Here is a 15,205-nt window from a genome sequence, read left to right as displayed (position 1 = left end):
AACAAAAATGTCTATCGATTTTTCCGATACTGGTTCGCGATAAAATTCCAAATTTAAAAAAAAAGTTCCCGCCAGTTGGATGGGAAATAGAAAATTGCAATGAGGCGTACGATTTTCCGTATATTTTTCGAAAAAAAAATAGTCGATTTTTTTGAATCTGTCTAATATATACATATATATATGGACTAAGTACAGAACAATACATTTTTTTTTAAACTAAACCTTTACTACTTTTTTTTTCTGACCCCCGTACGAATTTACAGGACAGTCTAAAATCTTAAAAGCTTGCAAAGCGCATTGAATTGGGATTATGAATAAGGGATACGCAAACCCCAGGGGTGTCGATGGATGAGATGAAGGTGGAAGTGATGGAGGATAAGGTAAAAAGAAGGAAAGAGATGAAGAAAACGCGTAGATCTATAAAGAGCGGTAAGGAGATGAGGGGGTAAAAACATGACAGGGGTGGAAGATACCGAGGGAATAAACATGCTTGTTGCTCAACGGCTATGATACGACAGACATATGTGATATGCATTGTTCTATGTAGAGTTTACATTACAGTTTTAAAAAACTGAAACGGTGACTCGCTTACATGGGCTACGACACACAAAACTTTTTCTGGATGTACTGTCTTGTCTTGTGTATCTACATATCATGTATGTCTTATATTTCAATACCTACATATAAACAATGTCAGAACATCCATTTTATATATTCATAATTTTTTTTTTTTTTTTAATTAAATTAAATTGGAGTTTTAATTAAAATTTATTTTAAAAAAAAACTTTCGATAAAATAATTGAATCGGTCTCAGTAATAAAATATTTTTTTTGAATTTATAATCGAATTAATTTTAAAAAATATGAATTTTTAAATGTAGTGTTACGTTCTGGCTTTAATTATATTTGAATAAAAATTTTTAAATTTCTTTTGGTAATAGGGTAGAAGTACCGTTTTTGGCCACTTAGAAATTTTGAATAAAATAATTTGTAAAATACGCAACAACATAATTAATTTTTTAAAATGTGTTTGAAGATATTTTTATCACACTATTGCAATGAAATTTTTTTTAAATACGTTTTCATTATTTAAAATAAAGTATTAAATATCCAAAATTGGAGCAGTGGCCACAAATGGTACTTCTACCCTATATAATAAAACTTTGGTCACTCTGATGAAGAAAAATTCTTCAACAGAGTAACTACAGCAGATAAGCGATTTCCTTGAACACCGTCGTGGCCCGTAGTCTAAACTCATGACGAGGCATGAGACCCGGGTCTCGACAAAGTTCTCTAGGGTAACCTGAGATCAGACGTTGGACGATTTATGATTTTATTATTTTTTTGTACTGGATCTGTCGAGACAAAACAGGCAGTCAGCCGACGAACTGACTCAACTCTTAATTTTATTAATTAAACATACCTAAATTTATTAAATTTGGTGTACCATTTATTATATAACCCTAATCAAATATTTAAAAAAATTCTTAATCACTAATAATCGACGACGAATACGCCTGGGATCGATAGACACCCTAATGATGTCAAACCTGACCATTTAAGTTAATAAAATAAATTTATTTATATTTTTAATTAATCTGGGATAATACCCCAGAATGTAACAGTAGTGATTTATTTATTTAATTGTAATTGTAATTAATGATTAATAATAATAAATAAAAATTTTTCTATAAATTAACAGACATAAATTAATGTCAAGTTATAAACTATTTTATTGAAGCTTAATTTATTTCATTACAATATTTATTATAATTATTTTTTTTTTTAATACAAAGTAATTTTTTTTTATACCAAAAATATAATGAATTTTTTTTTCATCTTTTGTTTATTACCATACGCATTTTACAAAATTTAATATCTATAATTTTGATCAAAAGTCTTAATATTTTTTAAATATTTATATCGACAACTTTTAAATGTTTTTATTTACTTTAAAAAATCATTTAAACTTTAATTACTTGTTATTTTTACAAAGTAAAATTTATTAAATGATCAGAAAAATCGAAGAAAAAAATGATTTTATTGCTTGCATATGAAAATTAAAAAAAAATGAATATTAATATTTATTTACACGTAATGGTCTAGTATAAAGTGAATTCTTACAATGTAATGATTTTTTTTTTTTCATATTTATCATATATAATTCACTAGCAGTCAATGACTCAATACAAAATAGTGAATATATAAAATATCTAGTTAATTAATTATTATTTTAAATGTATGTACGTTCACTTACGAATATTACGAAAAACAAAACAAAAAAAAATAAAATAAAATAAACAAACAAAATAATTATATGTAATGACGGATATAAAACAACATGAAGCTTTAATTGAGTCGCATGAACGAAATATGAATATTTTATTATCTAGTATTTAAATATATAAGAAATAACTTCAGTAAATATGAAGAACTAAAATTTCGTGCTAAATTCAGACATTATATTAAATATATATAGTTATTTTAAACAAAAGTCATTTGTAACTAAGACTTGTTGTTAAAAAAAAAAATGAACTTGCGGTAATAAAATTTTTATAGAATAATTACAATTATTATAATTATAATTATTAAATAAAAATCGCGGGATTTTTAAATCATTTATCAAGTTATTTAAATTTAATTATTTCACCAATTTAATTGTGCGTTATATCGCTCAGCTAATGGTGTTGCCGTAAATTGTCCTTGGAACAAACGTCACTCAGTTATCGAAGATAAATAAATATTATATTTATTTTAAAATAATTAGATTGATTATTACGATTTAAAGAAGTAGCTCGAATATCTTTTGTTTAATGTTCATGTAAATATAAATATATTCATAATATATGAATATTATTTATCTTGGAAAACTTCAAGACCATTCATTCGAATAACGATTTGCTAACGGCAGAGATGGTGTATTTTTATTTTTATTTATTATTATTAATTATTTATTTATTTATTTATTTATCGTTATTTAATTGGTGAATGTTACTTGGAGTTTGGAGATGATGTCTCTTCAATTGATGAATCTCCTTCAGCTGCAGCATCATTTTGGGTGATTGTTTCATCACCTGACACATCATTGACATTTCCAGCTTCTAATAAAATTTTTTATAAATTTAATATCTAAATAATTAATTTCATTTTCAAGATAAAGTAAAAGATCTAGCATCCGATCAGGGAACTAGTACTCGATCACTCCATTTATTTGTATATCTATATTTAGTAAAATCTACTAAATATAGATATACAAATACATGAGTGATCGGGTACGAGTTCGTTGATCGGATACTGGGTCTCTTATCTTACCAGCATCGAAACTTAAAGTTTCAGTATCTCTACAATCAGTCAAAACAAGCGAACTTCAGTCTAATGCCGCAAATAAATATTAGCAAATGTGTCAATTGCGAATGCCTTTAACCAGCAGGCAGAAAATAAAGTTTCTGCCCGCTAATTGAAGGAATTTGCGATTTAAACTCTAATACTTGTCATTTGTTTAACAATAATTTCAGGCCATTAATTTTATTTACGTAAATGACAGTTCTGACTGTGATTAGATTTTATAAAAATTAGTGTCAATAATAAATAGTATTTATAATTTTTGCTTGAGTATAAATTGCAAACACAATTTACGCTTACGCTAATAATTGATCACACCCCTGATAGCATGAGTTGCTCGTCAAAAAGTTGGTATTCATTAGTTGGCGACCAACTCTAGCTTTTGCAACTTTTGGCTACAGGTTACCGCCAACTTTCTGAGAAGAGCCGCAATTCGAAGGCAGGTTTCTGAGAAAATTGAAGGCAACATTCCGTCAACTTATAGATTGCAACTTTTTGCCACCAACTTTCTCAGAAAGTGTCTATCACCTTTGGAAATAGCAACTTTTGCGGCCAACTTGGCATCTAGTTGCGGCTGTTAGTTTGGCTATCAGGGATGGTCTTAAATTAACTTGTTACTGACTGGCTGCTGATACTGAAACTTCAGGTTTCAATGCAGGTAATCATGAAAAATATTGTGTGTAACTCAGGATGAAAGACAATTTCAGACTGCGGGTGATGTCAGCGAATTTCACCCTGGTCTGAAATCGTCTGTTTCATCCCTCGTCACAAAATATACTATTATTTACCAGAATTCGTTGGATCAGCCATAAGTGAAAATATTTTTTCATCTGACATATTTTTCGTAGTTTCTTTAAACTGATTAACTTGTTCTGAAAATGTTTGCCAAAACGATTGACCATCCGGAATAGTAAACAATTCTTTAAATTTATTGTATATTCCTTCAGCTTTTTGTCTTATTTGTTCAGCTTTTTGTTTAAACGTTTTAATAGCTTCGTCAGACAAAGACCACTCCGATAAATTACCAACATATCTTCTTAACTATAAATAAAAAAATAATAAAAAATTAAATTCCATAGCTAATAATTAATCATAAGAACCAACATTCAATAAATATCTCTACTTACCCTTTTAACTGTTTCAACAATATGAGAATGTTTTTTTAGCGCCAGCGAATCTACTGAAAGAACGAGTATGTCGTCCATTGCTCGTAAACACTTATCAGTATCTGCCTGATCTAAAGACAAACATGACTTTATTTGAGCATCTAATTCTAATAACCGTTTCTCCATAGTATAATGTTTGACTTTTAAATTATGATTTGTGTTCTCCTTGTTCATGAGCTTTTTGTCGTCTTCTAAAATAATTAAATAATTATTATTTTAAAAATCATTTAATTACATATTTAAATATATACTTACTTTCTATACTCATTCTTTTTTTAGCATTTGACGGTGTCGATATATTTTCATTAGACTCTTCGTGTTTGTTAACTCGCCCTCTCGCACGTCCAGTAGTTTCTTTATTAAATAAATTTATATTTTATTAAATTAAGACTTAAATAATTAATAGAATAAATTAATCAACTAATGCACTGAGCAAAAAAATTTTTCAAAAAATTGCACCTATAGTTTTTTTAATTTTCTACATGTGCATTTTTTTTTCTTTTAAATTTAATTGTTGAAAAAAAATTTTGAAAATTGTCAATTGTCTGCTAACTTCAGGGTCATAAGAATTTACTGACAATAAAATATTTTCTCATCTCAATTTTTTTATCAATTCAAACCTTTCATCAAAACGAAAAACTAAATATCGACCATTTTATAAAAATAAATTAATTTTTTTCAGTAAAATATCTAATTAATTAAGGAGGGTCTATAGTAATGTTTGTCCAAACTTTTCTCTCAAACAAAACCTTTAAACGCAAAGTTAAGAACCAGGCCTCTGCGATCTAGCAGTCTACGTTTTTATTCTTAAAAAATGTTCATTTGTTCAAGAGAAAAAACGTGGACAGTTTCTATTTACTGCGCAAGTGCAACAAAGATAGTACCGTTCGTCGACTTGAGTGTGATAGAGAAAAAAGCTCAGACCCTTTTAAAATAATTACTTATAATTTTTTAATAAAGAGGATAAATTATTAAATATTTTTTTTTTTTGCTCAGTTTGCAGTAAATATTAAATCTTATGAAAAAATATTAAAAAATAATTATTCATAAATTTATACCTAAATCATATTCATCATCAGCAGAAAAATCAGCAAAACGTTTAGGTTTTATTTTTCTACCACTGCGACTTACAACTTCTTTTCCAGTTGTTTCTTCACCTTGAGAATCATTTCCTGCTTCTGTCACTGGTGTCATTAATGTTTTACCTCGACCACGCTTTTTTTTTGTTTCTGGTGCATCCTGTAATTAATTAATTCATGTAATTATTTTATAAACACAGGCATACAAAATTAAATCCCATGGAATTAAGAATGAATTCAAAAACTGATATTTAAAATAAAAAAAAATAAATGTAAGGAATAATCGCACAAACTCATTAGTCTCAAGTTGAACTTGTCGGCAATTCCTTGTAATTAATATCGGGATTATTTATCATGATATACAAACTTAAATATTATCTTTAGATAAATAATCCCTTTTTTGTTAATTAAATCTTAATAATTATTGCAATGATATATTTTTTATTGATAATTATAAATAATAATAAGTAAACTTACGGAAGTATTTGATATATTAAGTATAGATTTACGTTTTAAAGACTTCTTTTTATCACTTTCATCAATTACCAAAGCTCCCGTTTCTAAATCACTGTCTAATTGGACACCTGCAGAGGGCTCAGTTGTCGTTTGATTATTTTCTGGTTCTGATTCATCAGCAGCAGCAGTTTCTATAAATTATAAAATATGAATATAAAATTCATTTTAATAATTTTTAATTAAAGTAAAAGATTCTGAGCCCAATCAGTCATTAGCCGCTCACTTTAAAAAATTATCATTGATAAAGGAATAATTTCTGAACCTTAATAGAGTAGAATATGACTATCGAAGTATTTTATATTTCATTAATAATTTAAATCAAACGACTGTTTTAATAATCGTTTTAATAATTCAACACCAAGTTTAGGTTACGTTGAATTTTTTAATTATTGTGATTACTATTTTACTAAATATATTTTAAAAATTTGTAGAAATTGATACTTTGAAAAAGTAAATTCATATATTTAAATATAATAATTATTCTACAAATCGCTGAACTTAATGATCCTAAAGTTAAGACAATTAATAATTTTCGGATTTTTTTTTCAACAAATCTATTGCAATAAAAAAAAAAAAAAAAAATATGCACATGTAGAAAATTAAAAAAACTTAAGTGCAATTTTTCACAATATTTTTTTTTATAATTCATTGATTTAAAAAAAATCCAAGTTATTACGCCTTAATTTCAGGATCATTTATATGATAATACTGAAGTTAGCAGATAATTCAAATTTTTTTGATCTTTTTTTTTGAACACTTAAATTTGAAGAAAAAAAAACTAAAAATTTGCACATGTAGAAAATTTAAAAAATTATAAGTGCAATTTTTTTTATTATTTTTTTTTTTATAATTTATCGTTTTTTAAGAAATCCAAAAATAATAAGACGTCGGCTAATTTCAGTATCATTTTATATGTGAGTGTGAATGTACCCGACACTTGTAACTTTTCAAATTTTATAGTAAAGTAATAAAATGTAAATAGAGTAAAAATTAAAAAAAAATGTTTAGAAAAATAAAAGATCAGTACGCGGATTTTCTAAAAATTTCATTATTTTAATTGATTAATTTGTTTATTTTGAATATGAGTGTGATTGTAGCAGACATCAAACAAATTTAAAATTATACATAAATAGAGTAAATAATTAAAAAATGCACTTATTAATTTTTAAATTTTTTAAATACGCATTTTTTAAAATTTTATTTTATCAATCATTTACTCTATTTCTCAATAATTTTAAATTTGTCTCATGTCTGCGACATTTACACTCATATTTATATTCAAATATTTAAAACTACAAAAAACAAATAAAAAAAAAAAAAATAATTTTTCATTAGGTCTACAAATTTTTATCGAGTGGTTAAATCTCTCCCCAATGAAAAGTGACGGGTAATGAGTCAGTTACTTAAGTATTAATTACAAATTACCTTTAGTTTCAGTAATAGATGGAGTTTTATCTTCGTCTTTATCAAGGTCTTGTTCAAGCTCCTGCATGCCTTCGAGAAATTTTTTAGCTTTGCTAGGCTTGCCATATTTATCTTTATTGTCATGATACTCATATATTCTATCAATAGTACATTCACCCCTGGAATTTATAAAACAAAAGAAATAATTTAAACAAATGAATTACCACATTATTATAATTTTAAATGTAAACACAAAATGGAGATCGTACTTTTCACCAGTTCCATAAAAATACACCTCGTATTTCCCGTTCTTTTTATTTGAATCCGGTAACTTTCGTATCTGAAATTCAAATATCATTTTTAAATTCACTCATTCAAATTAAAAATCCATTTTATTTTTCGTCGCTTGATCTGACGAAATCTTAAAAGATTTAAAAAAAAATTACTTTACAATTGACTTTTGTAAAGGTGACAATAAAAAACAATGATAATTAATTATTATTATTAAACAATAGACATAATAATAATAATTAGTAGTAATTATTGTAAATAATAAACTCACTTTAGCTGGCCAAGGCGGGTAACCTCGAACTTTAGCGAATACTTTGTCACCGACAACAAATTTTTTCATTAATTTAACCATTTTTAATTACGATATAATTGAAATAATATGTAATTACTAAGTGGTGTTAGCGATGGTCACAATCGGTGAACGAATATTACGATATAAATTTGATGTTAAAGTAAATTAGTGTATAAAAAACACTTGAGTTTATTGAACGAGCGACCATTTGCACAATAAACCTCGCAATATTTGTTGAGGAAACGTAAGAAGAGCAAGGGGATGATGAAAAAACATACGCGGGACGACGCGGCGTTGCCGGCAAATGGAGCCTGCGTGCCAACTACTATACTTGTGGTTGTATCGCATGAAAGTATTGTTGGTTCCCGCGCTTTTTTAAATTTTTTAACCTGTTGGCGGGAAAAGTCAAAACGCGGTTTATTTAAATTGTTGTTGTTGTTAACCAGCAGAGACAACTTTAAGATTCTTTTAAAATGATGAAATTAAGCGACAATTGAAAATTTTCGGATTTTTTTTTCAAAAATTCAATTTGAGTAAAAAAAAAAACTTAAAAAATACACAGATAGAAAATCGAAAAAACTATAAGTGCAATATTTTTAAATGTTTTTTTTTTTTTTTTTAAATTGTTTTTAAAAAAAATCAAAAATTTATTAAACATCAGCTAACTTCAGTATCATCTTTTTAAAAGACAAGACAAATTTATTTTTATTTAAATAAAAAATACAGATGTTAGTCTTAGGAGTCACAGGAAATTATGATCCTGAAGTTAGCAGACAATTAGTAATTTTCAGATTTTTTTTTCAACAAATAAATTGCAAAAAAACAAAAACTAAAAATATGCAGATGTAGAAAATTTTAAAAACTACAGGTGCAATTTTTTCAAATATTTTTTCTTTATAATTTATCATCTAAAAAAAATTCAAAAATTATTTGACGTCTGCTAACTTCAGTATCATCAAGAAATTTGTGTTTTTTTTTCAGTCCCAAAAGAGTCATTTCAGTTGAAAAATCTATTAGATGACATTTGACAATTATTTGTAATTATGATATGAGTGTGTGTGACATTTTATAAATTTAAAAAAAAATAAATAAATGAACTAAAATAATAAAATTTAAAAAAATGCGCTTACTAATTTTTCATTTATATTAATACGCATTTTTTTATTTTTATTCTCTTTACATTTTATTTATTTATTAGAAAATTTTAAAAATTCCTTGTCAGTCACATTCACTCTCATAATTATGATCGAGAACTTAATTGCTTATTAAAAATAGTGTTCAAATACCAGACCATTTTTATTTTAAAATAAAATGCGAAATAGGTTTTCTTTTTTAATTAAAAATTTATTAATAAATAATTATAATTAGACTTATAATTTAAATAACGGTTAAAAAATATTTATAATAAATTATCACAAACTCCCCAACCATAATTATATAAATAGACATAAATATTAGTGTAAATATAAATTTATACAGATTTGCAAGCTTCAGTAATCGTTAAAACAGCAGCAAGTGCTTCTTTAGCAGTGGGAATTATGTACCGAGCTGGTAATATGAAGCCACTTTTACCCTTGTCACGCAATTCGATCGTGTATGCATACTTGATCTTGAGTATCGCCTTGGCCCAGTCATCAGAACCACCAGCAGCTGCATAAAGTGTCGTTGCACTATTGCCTACTGTGTAAACGCTACCAGATCCACCAGCAGATTTCATTGCTGCGGCCGATTGTTGTCCCACACGTTCTAAATCTGCGTAATCTGGTGGCACTCTTCTGTCATAACCCCAAGGATACAAAATATATTGACCGTAGCTATGGAATGATAAATATGCCTACGAAAAAAATTTATTTTTTAAATATTTTTCTGAAAAGAACATTAAGTACAGCCGAACTCCATTAACTCGGAACTTCCCCTGAATCTTTACCCCCACTTCGAACTACGCTGTCTCCCACCCGATACTATGTCTGTATATTTTTCTATGTATCATTCATAGAGATGTAAGAGCGCATGCGTCATAGTTTACGTTTTAAGGGAGAAAGGGCATCCGTTAACTCGGAATTTAAATAAATTTCCGCTCCTTCGTAGACTAACTGTCCGAGTTAATGGAATTTGACTAGAATATTATGATTACTACCTTGAAATTAGCAGCACTAGCTTCGAAGAAATTTTTCATTGCTGCTGTTTCAGGCTCCGAAAATGGCCCAGTACCAGCAAAAATTTCTCTACATGGTTGTTTACTGGTACCGAGACCTCCCCACCGGTACCCGAAATTTCTATTCAAATCTACACCAATACAGACGCCACCTTTTTCGGGACTGCTACGATTTTTACGCCACAATCTGTCCCCTCGGAAGCTATACTCGTAACTACAATGGAATAAATATTTAATTTTTCAAATTAAATTAAATTTATAAATTAATAAATTAACTTACCCGTCGGGATTGACAACAGGCAAAATATAATAGTCAGCTTGAAGCTCATCGCTGTTTTCGACCAAATAATTTATAATATATGTCACAGATGCAGGGGAAATCCATTCACGAGCATGAATACCACCGTCTATCCAAATCGCAGGTACGTTTGGATCGCCTTTACTTATGCGCAAGACCTTAATTATTTAATAAATTAGCAAAGTTGTTTTATGGATATAATATATAATATATATCTACTAGATACCTTAAGAGCTCTGCCTTCGACAGAATTTCCGATCGTCATTACAGAACATAAATCAGGAAATGTGTCAGCAAGGTAGTCCAGAAAACCGTGAATGTCTTCCAGGCGGTGATAACTTGACCACTCCATACGATGACCTGATCGAAACTTTGTTTTATCGAAATAACTTTTGGTAAAAGCTTATTAATTATTTTCAACCATCACACGTACAAGTAAGACATCTTTTTACTTTTATTATATTGTATTTTAAATATATAATAATTTTAATAAGATTTGTAAGTAAAAATATAGATTTCAAATTTTTATAAGGGGAGAGGGGCAAAAAGGGTACCCTCAAAATTTTATAAAAAAAATTGTTTTTTTTAAAGATTCAAAAATTGCTTTAGTAAATATAATTGAGTATTATTTTGAATTTTTTTTTTTATACCGTTATCCCGGGTCAAAATATCTAGCCTCATCGAATCCAGGTAAGCCTCAATCCAGCCTCACTGAGTAGAAAAAGCATTTTGAGCCTCAAATGATGTTCAAAAAGCATCAATGAGCCTCAAATGGTGATCAAAGAGCCTCAAATAGGGTAGAGATACCATTTGTGGCCACTGCTCCATTTTTGGACATTTAATCCTTTATTTTAATTAATGAAAAAGTGTAAAATAAAATTTTCATTTTAGTAGTGGGATAGAAGTATCTTTAAACATATTTCAAAAATTGATTATGTTATTGGGTCTTTTACAAATTTTTTTTTATAATTTTTCAAGTGTCCAAAACTGGCTCTAAAGTGACTAAAAATGGTACCTCTACCCTAATACTAATCGAATTGTAAAATTACACAGTCGAGTAGTAGGTTCATTTGAGGCTTTTTGAACATTATTTGAATCTCAAAATACTTTTTTTACTCATTGAGGCTGGATTGAGACTTACTTGGGTTCGATGAGGCTAGATTGAAACTAGATATTTTGACCCGGGATTTGATTTCTTTTCTTATCAATTTACAGTAAGAGAACTCTCAGGGTCAAATTACTTCAGATGTATTTTAATAATCAACTTTAAAATATTTAGAATTTTTTAATTTAATTAACTTCTACTTACAACAAATAAAAAATTCAAAATTTAAAGTAAGTAGTTAAACTTTTTCGAAAATGAGTCAAAAAATTATAATAATTTTTGTTTTATGATAAAAACTCAAAATTTCTTTTCCTCATCCAATAATTACGTGAAGAAAATTTAATTTACTGAAAATTATTTAATTTCCATAAATTTTCTTTCCCTTTTACGAGGGTACCCCGTTTCGCCCTCTGTATAAAATTAAAAATAATGAATACTGCAAATATCAATATTAAAATAAATATAAATTCATCCGAGTAATATAAATATATAAAACATGTGTAATTATAAATATAAATAAAAATAATAAACATCAGTAATTTATTTTCATACTTAATAATTCCGTTTGACATGTAATGAAAGTTAATTGAAATGAAAATCAATTCAAAATAAATTATTTGAATCGCGATTATTCAAATACATTCGAAGTATTAACCGCGAGATTAATTCAAATTTTTTTTTTTTAATATTCATAATAAAAATAATTATCTGAAAGATGTCATTAGTATATTTGTGATATTTGAATTATAGTAGGAAAAAATTTGATGAAATAAATAGTAGCGGGTTTGATTTGAATGGGACACAAGAAGCACAAAGCTCACCCTTGTATTGCCAAAGGCCTTTTCCATCACCATGTACACTAGCTACAGGATAACGAAGAGGAGTATGAGGACGTAAAATAAAATTACGCCGTAATTTGACTTCCTTCCACCAAGAATAACGAGCTAGAAAATTTTACACCTTTTTTTTTTAAACCCAGAGAGGGGGATTCTACGGTTTCCGTGGCGCCGCAAAATGAGATTTTTTTAAAGAATAAAATTTTTCGATATCTCGCTTAGTTTTCGAGAAAAATAGATTTTGGGAAAAATGTGATTTTTTTAAAAAAGTGAAAAATTTCATAGATTTTAATATCTTCATTTTTTTTGTATTTTTTTCCCAAAACTAAGTTTAAAGATAAAAATTAAAACAAAAAAACGTCCGAATTAGTGCATTTTTGAAAAAGTTACAGCTATTTGAAAAAACGTCTTATTTCGTCAAGTTCTACAAGAATTCGCGGTCATTTGACGGCACCACGGAAACCGTAGACTTCCCCCAGAGAGTATAGGAAGTAAGCAAAGTTTTATCAATCATAATAATAATAATAATAATAATAATAATGGGTCTCATTATTATTATAATTAATTCCGATTGACGATTTGTTTTCTTTTTATTTGAAAATCAAAGCCAAGTATAGAATAAAAATGAAAAGAAATTGCAGATGTAAGTAAGTGATAATCAAAACACGTGTGAAAAGTCGACATATAGACTGGGTAACTGTTATGTTAATAAGTATTGTCGATCGAGCATGAAACTGGGTTATCCTTTCGTCTCCAACTGAGGTTGATAACCCCATTTAATAAAATCACACTTGACTTATTATTTTATAAACTAATTTATTTTTTAATTATCAAATCCAATACCCAGGCATTTATTATAAGTCTATGCATTTATCATGGCATTGATTAATCCTTTCAAAATTACAGACTACTTTAGCGTATAAATTAATAAATTCTCTAAGGAATAAATTAACCATTACAGAAATAATTATTTAAAGGGTTAATCTAAAATAAAATATCGCTATATTATAATTAGTGATTCCGTCATAAAATACCATCATCATAATCCTTGACATAAAAATCCAGGACAAAAAAATCAAAACAAATATTGATGAAACATCGGGAGTCATCAGGAATTATCAAGACTTCTTAAAATTTTTTGGATCTCCTAAAAAAATCCGTGACTAATATCGACAGTTTATCAAAATTTTTTCTTTGGAATATTTTTGTAAAGACAAAATTTCCAGGATTTCATTGTCTCGGATGTCGTGACCGGTTACTAATATTTAGTATAAAGATGTACCTTTTCTTCCTTCAAGTTCTTCGATTTCTTCAGCTGACGGCAGCGGGTTTTCTTGATCTATAGCTTGTTGGATGTCAGGTATAACGACATCATATTTAACCTGACGTTCGCGTAAGAATCGCGACACACGTGGAATCATATCCGGGCGGACAAGGACATCAACCGTTGAATCATTTCCAGTCCACTTTACAACTTCTGTTATCATAAATAATAAATTATAGAAATTTTTAAATTATTTGTTAAATAAAATAAAATTATACCTCCAGTATCTTGAAGAAAAGACACAAAATCGGCCTGTTCATTGTCGGCGAGAACTCGCCATAATTGTGACCCTTCATAAGTTACTTTTTCCTCGGGTATTTCAACAGCCTTGACAATGACAGCGTCAACGACATCACTACTGGCTTCGATAGGAACACCATCAAATTCACGTAATCCCGTAAAATTAACAGCATCGGGTTTTATTTTCTCAGGAATTACCAGCGACTGTACTGAATAAATGACAGTAAGTAAATAAATAATAAAACACAAACTTTTGAAGTTCATTTCATACGAAAAATAGGCGAACCTCGGACCCAAACTGACCTTGTGAGCGAGTTGAGCGGCCTTTTATAATATTCACTCGAGTTAAATAACGGGATGTGCCGCAAACAACCGATTACCTTTCTTCGATGTGTCTTATAAACTTATGGTTGTTATTTATTTTCTATCGTGTAAGACCTACACTGCGGGTGTTATGGAACCGTTGGACTGCCGCTGAAAAAAATATGAGAAACAGTACAAACAAGATAAATGTTGTCAAATGTTTATATGAAAAAGGGAGAAAGAAGTAGGAAGGATTAAAAAACAAGCGAAACGATTAACGGATAATGATCGTATGAAAAAAATTAGTATCATTATCATCATCATCATCTTCTTTTCCAACGGTACAAACTTTTTGTTATGTCTTTGGATTTTTAAATTGAGGCTTATGGTGAACTGTAATACAACAAACAAACAATGGTTTTATATCTGTATTATGTACTGAGTATATTTAATATTAAGAAAAATATTTTTATTTACTTTTCTTCATTACACGGAAAAAATTATCTAATAAATTTTACTCGTCAGTTGTGAGTAAAATTGGGCCTCGATGAATAATTACTCTTCCGCTTCATGATACTGTTCAATTATCGGGTAGAAAAACCCAATTTTGATATGATCCTGAAGTTAGCAGACAATTGAATATTTTCAAATTTTATATTCAACGATTTAATTTAAAAAAAAAAAATCTAAAAATATTTACATGTAGAAAATTTAAAAAACTATAGGTGCAATTTTTTTTTTAATTTATGAATTTTTTTTAAATTCAAAATTTAATAGACGTCGGCTAACTTCAGCATCGTAATTTTGAGTAGCTCTTAAATGAAAAAGAGTAAAAAATAAAACAAAAAGAATCAG

At 28.0% G+C, this 15,205-nt stretch overlaps 2 protein-coding genes across 2 annotated transcripts; both read right to left on the bottom strand.

Moving 5' to 3' along the window:
- Window positions 1-2,520: 2,520 nt before the first annotated feature.
- LOC130669940 (PC4 and SFRS1-interacting protein) lies at window positions 2,521-8,365 on the bottom strand. The gene is made up of 9 exons (XM_057473102.1): window positions 8,069-8,365; window positions 7,776-7,846; window positions 7,528-7,685; window positions 6,064-6,233; window positions 5,566-5,746; window positions 4,763-4,861; window positions 4,469-4,698; window positions 4,130-4,382; window positions 2,521-3,100 (listed from the first exon to the last, which is right to left on the bottom strand). The coding sequence occupies exons 1-9, from the start codon at window positions 8,147-8,149 to the stop codon at window positions 2,991-2,993; spliced, it is 1,353 nt and encodes a 450-aa protein (XP_057329085.1). The 5' UTR covers window positions 8,150-8,365; the 3' UTR covers window positions 2,521-2,990.
- Window positions 8,366-9,412: 1,047 nt separating this feature from the next.
- LOC130669486 (carboxypeptidase B-like) lies at window positions 9,413-14,361 on the bottom strand. The gene is made up of 6 exons (XM_057472424.1): window positions 14,026-14,361; window positions 13,766-13,960; window positions 10,769-10,902; window positions 10,525-10,700; window positions 10,227-10,458; window positions 9,413-9,923 (listed from the first exon to the last, which is right to left on the bottom strand). The coding sequence occupies exons 1-6, from the start codon at window positions 14,309-14,311 to the stop codon at window positions 9,561-9,563; spliced, it is 1,386 nt and encodes a 461-aa protein (XP_057328407.1). The 5' UTR covers window positions 14,312-14,361; the 3' UTR covers window positions 9,413-9,560.
- Between the last annotated feature and the right edge of the window lie 844 nt (window positions 14,362-15,205).

This window comes from Microplitis mediator, chromosome 6 (genome assembly GCF_029852145.1).
Source record: "Microplitis mediator isolate UGA2020A chromosome 6, iyMicMedi2.1, whole genome shotgun sequence".
Classification (NCBI taxonomy): Eukaryota; Metazoa; Arthropoda; class Insecta; order Hymenoptera; family Braconidae; genus Microplitis; species Microplitis mediator.
Note: the sequence above shows the minus strand (reverse complement) of the source record. Positions and strands in the feature narration are given on the sequence as shown.

What these genes read in the sequence shown, in the direction of transcription:
- LOC130669486 (XM_057472424.1), bottom strand. Translation starts at nt 14,311, where the DNA reads ATGAACTTCAAAAGTTTGTGTTTTATTATTTATTTACTTACTGTCATT. An exon ending in TTTTCTTCAAGATACTGGAG is followed by an intron (nt 13,961 to 14,025) that starts GTATAATTTTAT and finishes TTATGATAACAG; the next exon opens with AAGTTGTAAAGTGGACTGGA. An exon ending in TCGAAGGCAGAGCTCTTAAG is followed by an intron (nt 10,701 to 10,768) that starts GTATCTAGTAGA and finishes TAAATAATTAAG; the next exon opens with GTCTTGCGCATAAGTAAAGG.
- LOC130669940 (XM_057473102.1), bottom strand. Translation starts at nt 8,149, where the DNA reads ATGGTTAAATTAATGAAAAAATTTGTTGTCGGTGACAAAGTATTCGCT. An exon ending in ACCCGCCTTGGCCAGCTAAA is followed by an intron (nt 7,847 to 8,068) that starts GTGAGTTTATTA and finishes TTTGAATTTCAG; the next exon opens with ATACGAAAGTTACCGGATTC. An exon ending in TTAATATATCAAATACTTCC is followed by an intron (nt 5,747 to 6,063) that starts GTAAGTTTACTT and finishes AATTAATTACAG; the next exon opens with GATGCACCAGAAACAAAAAA.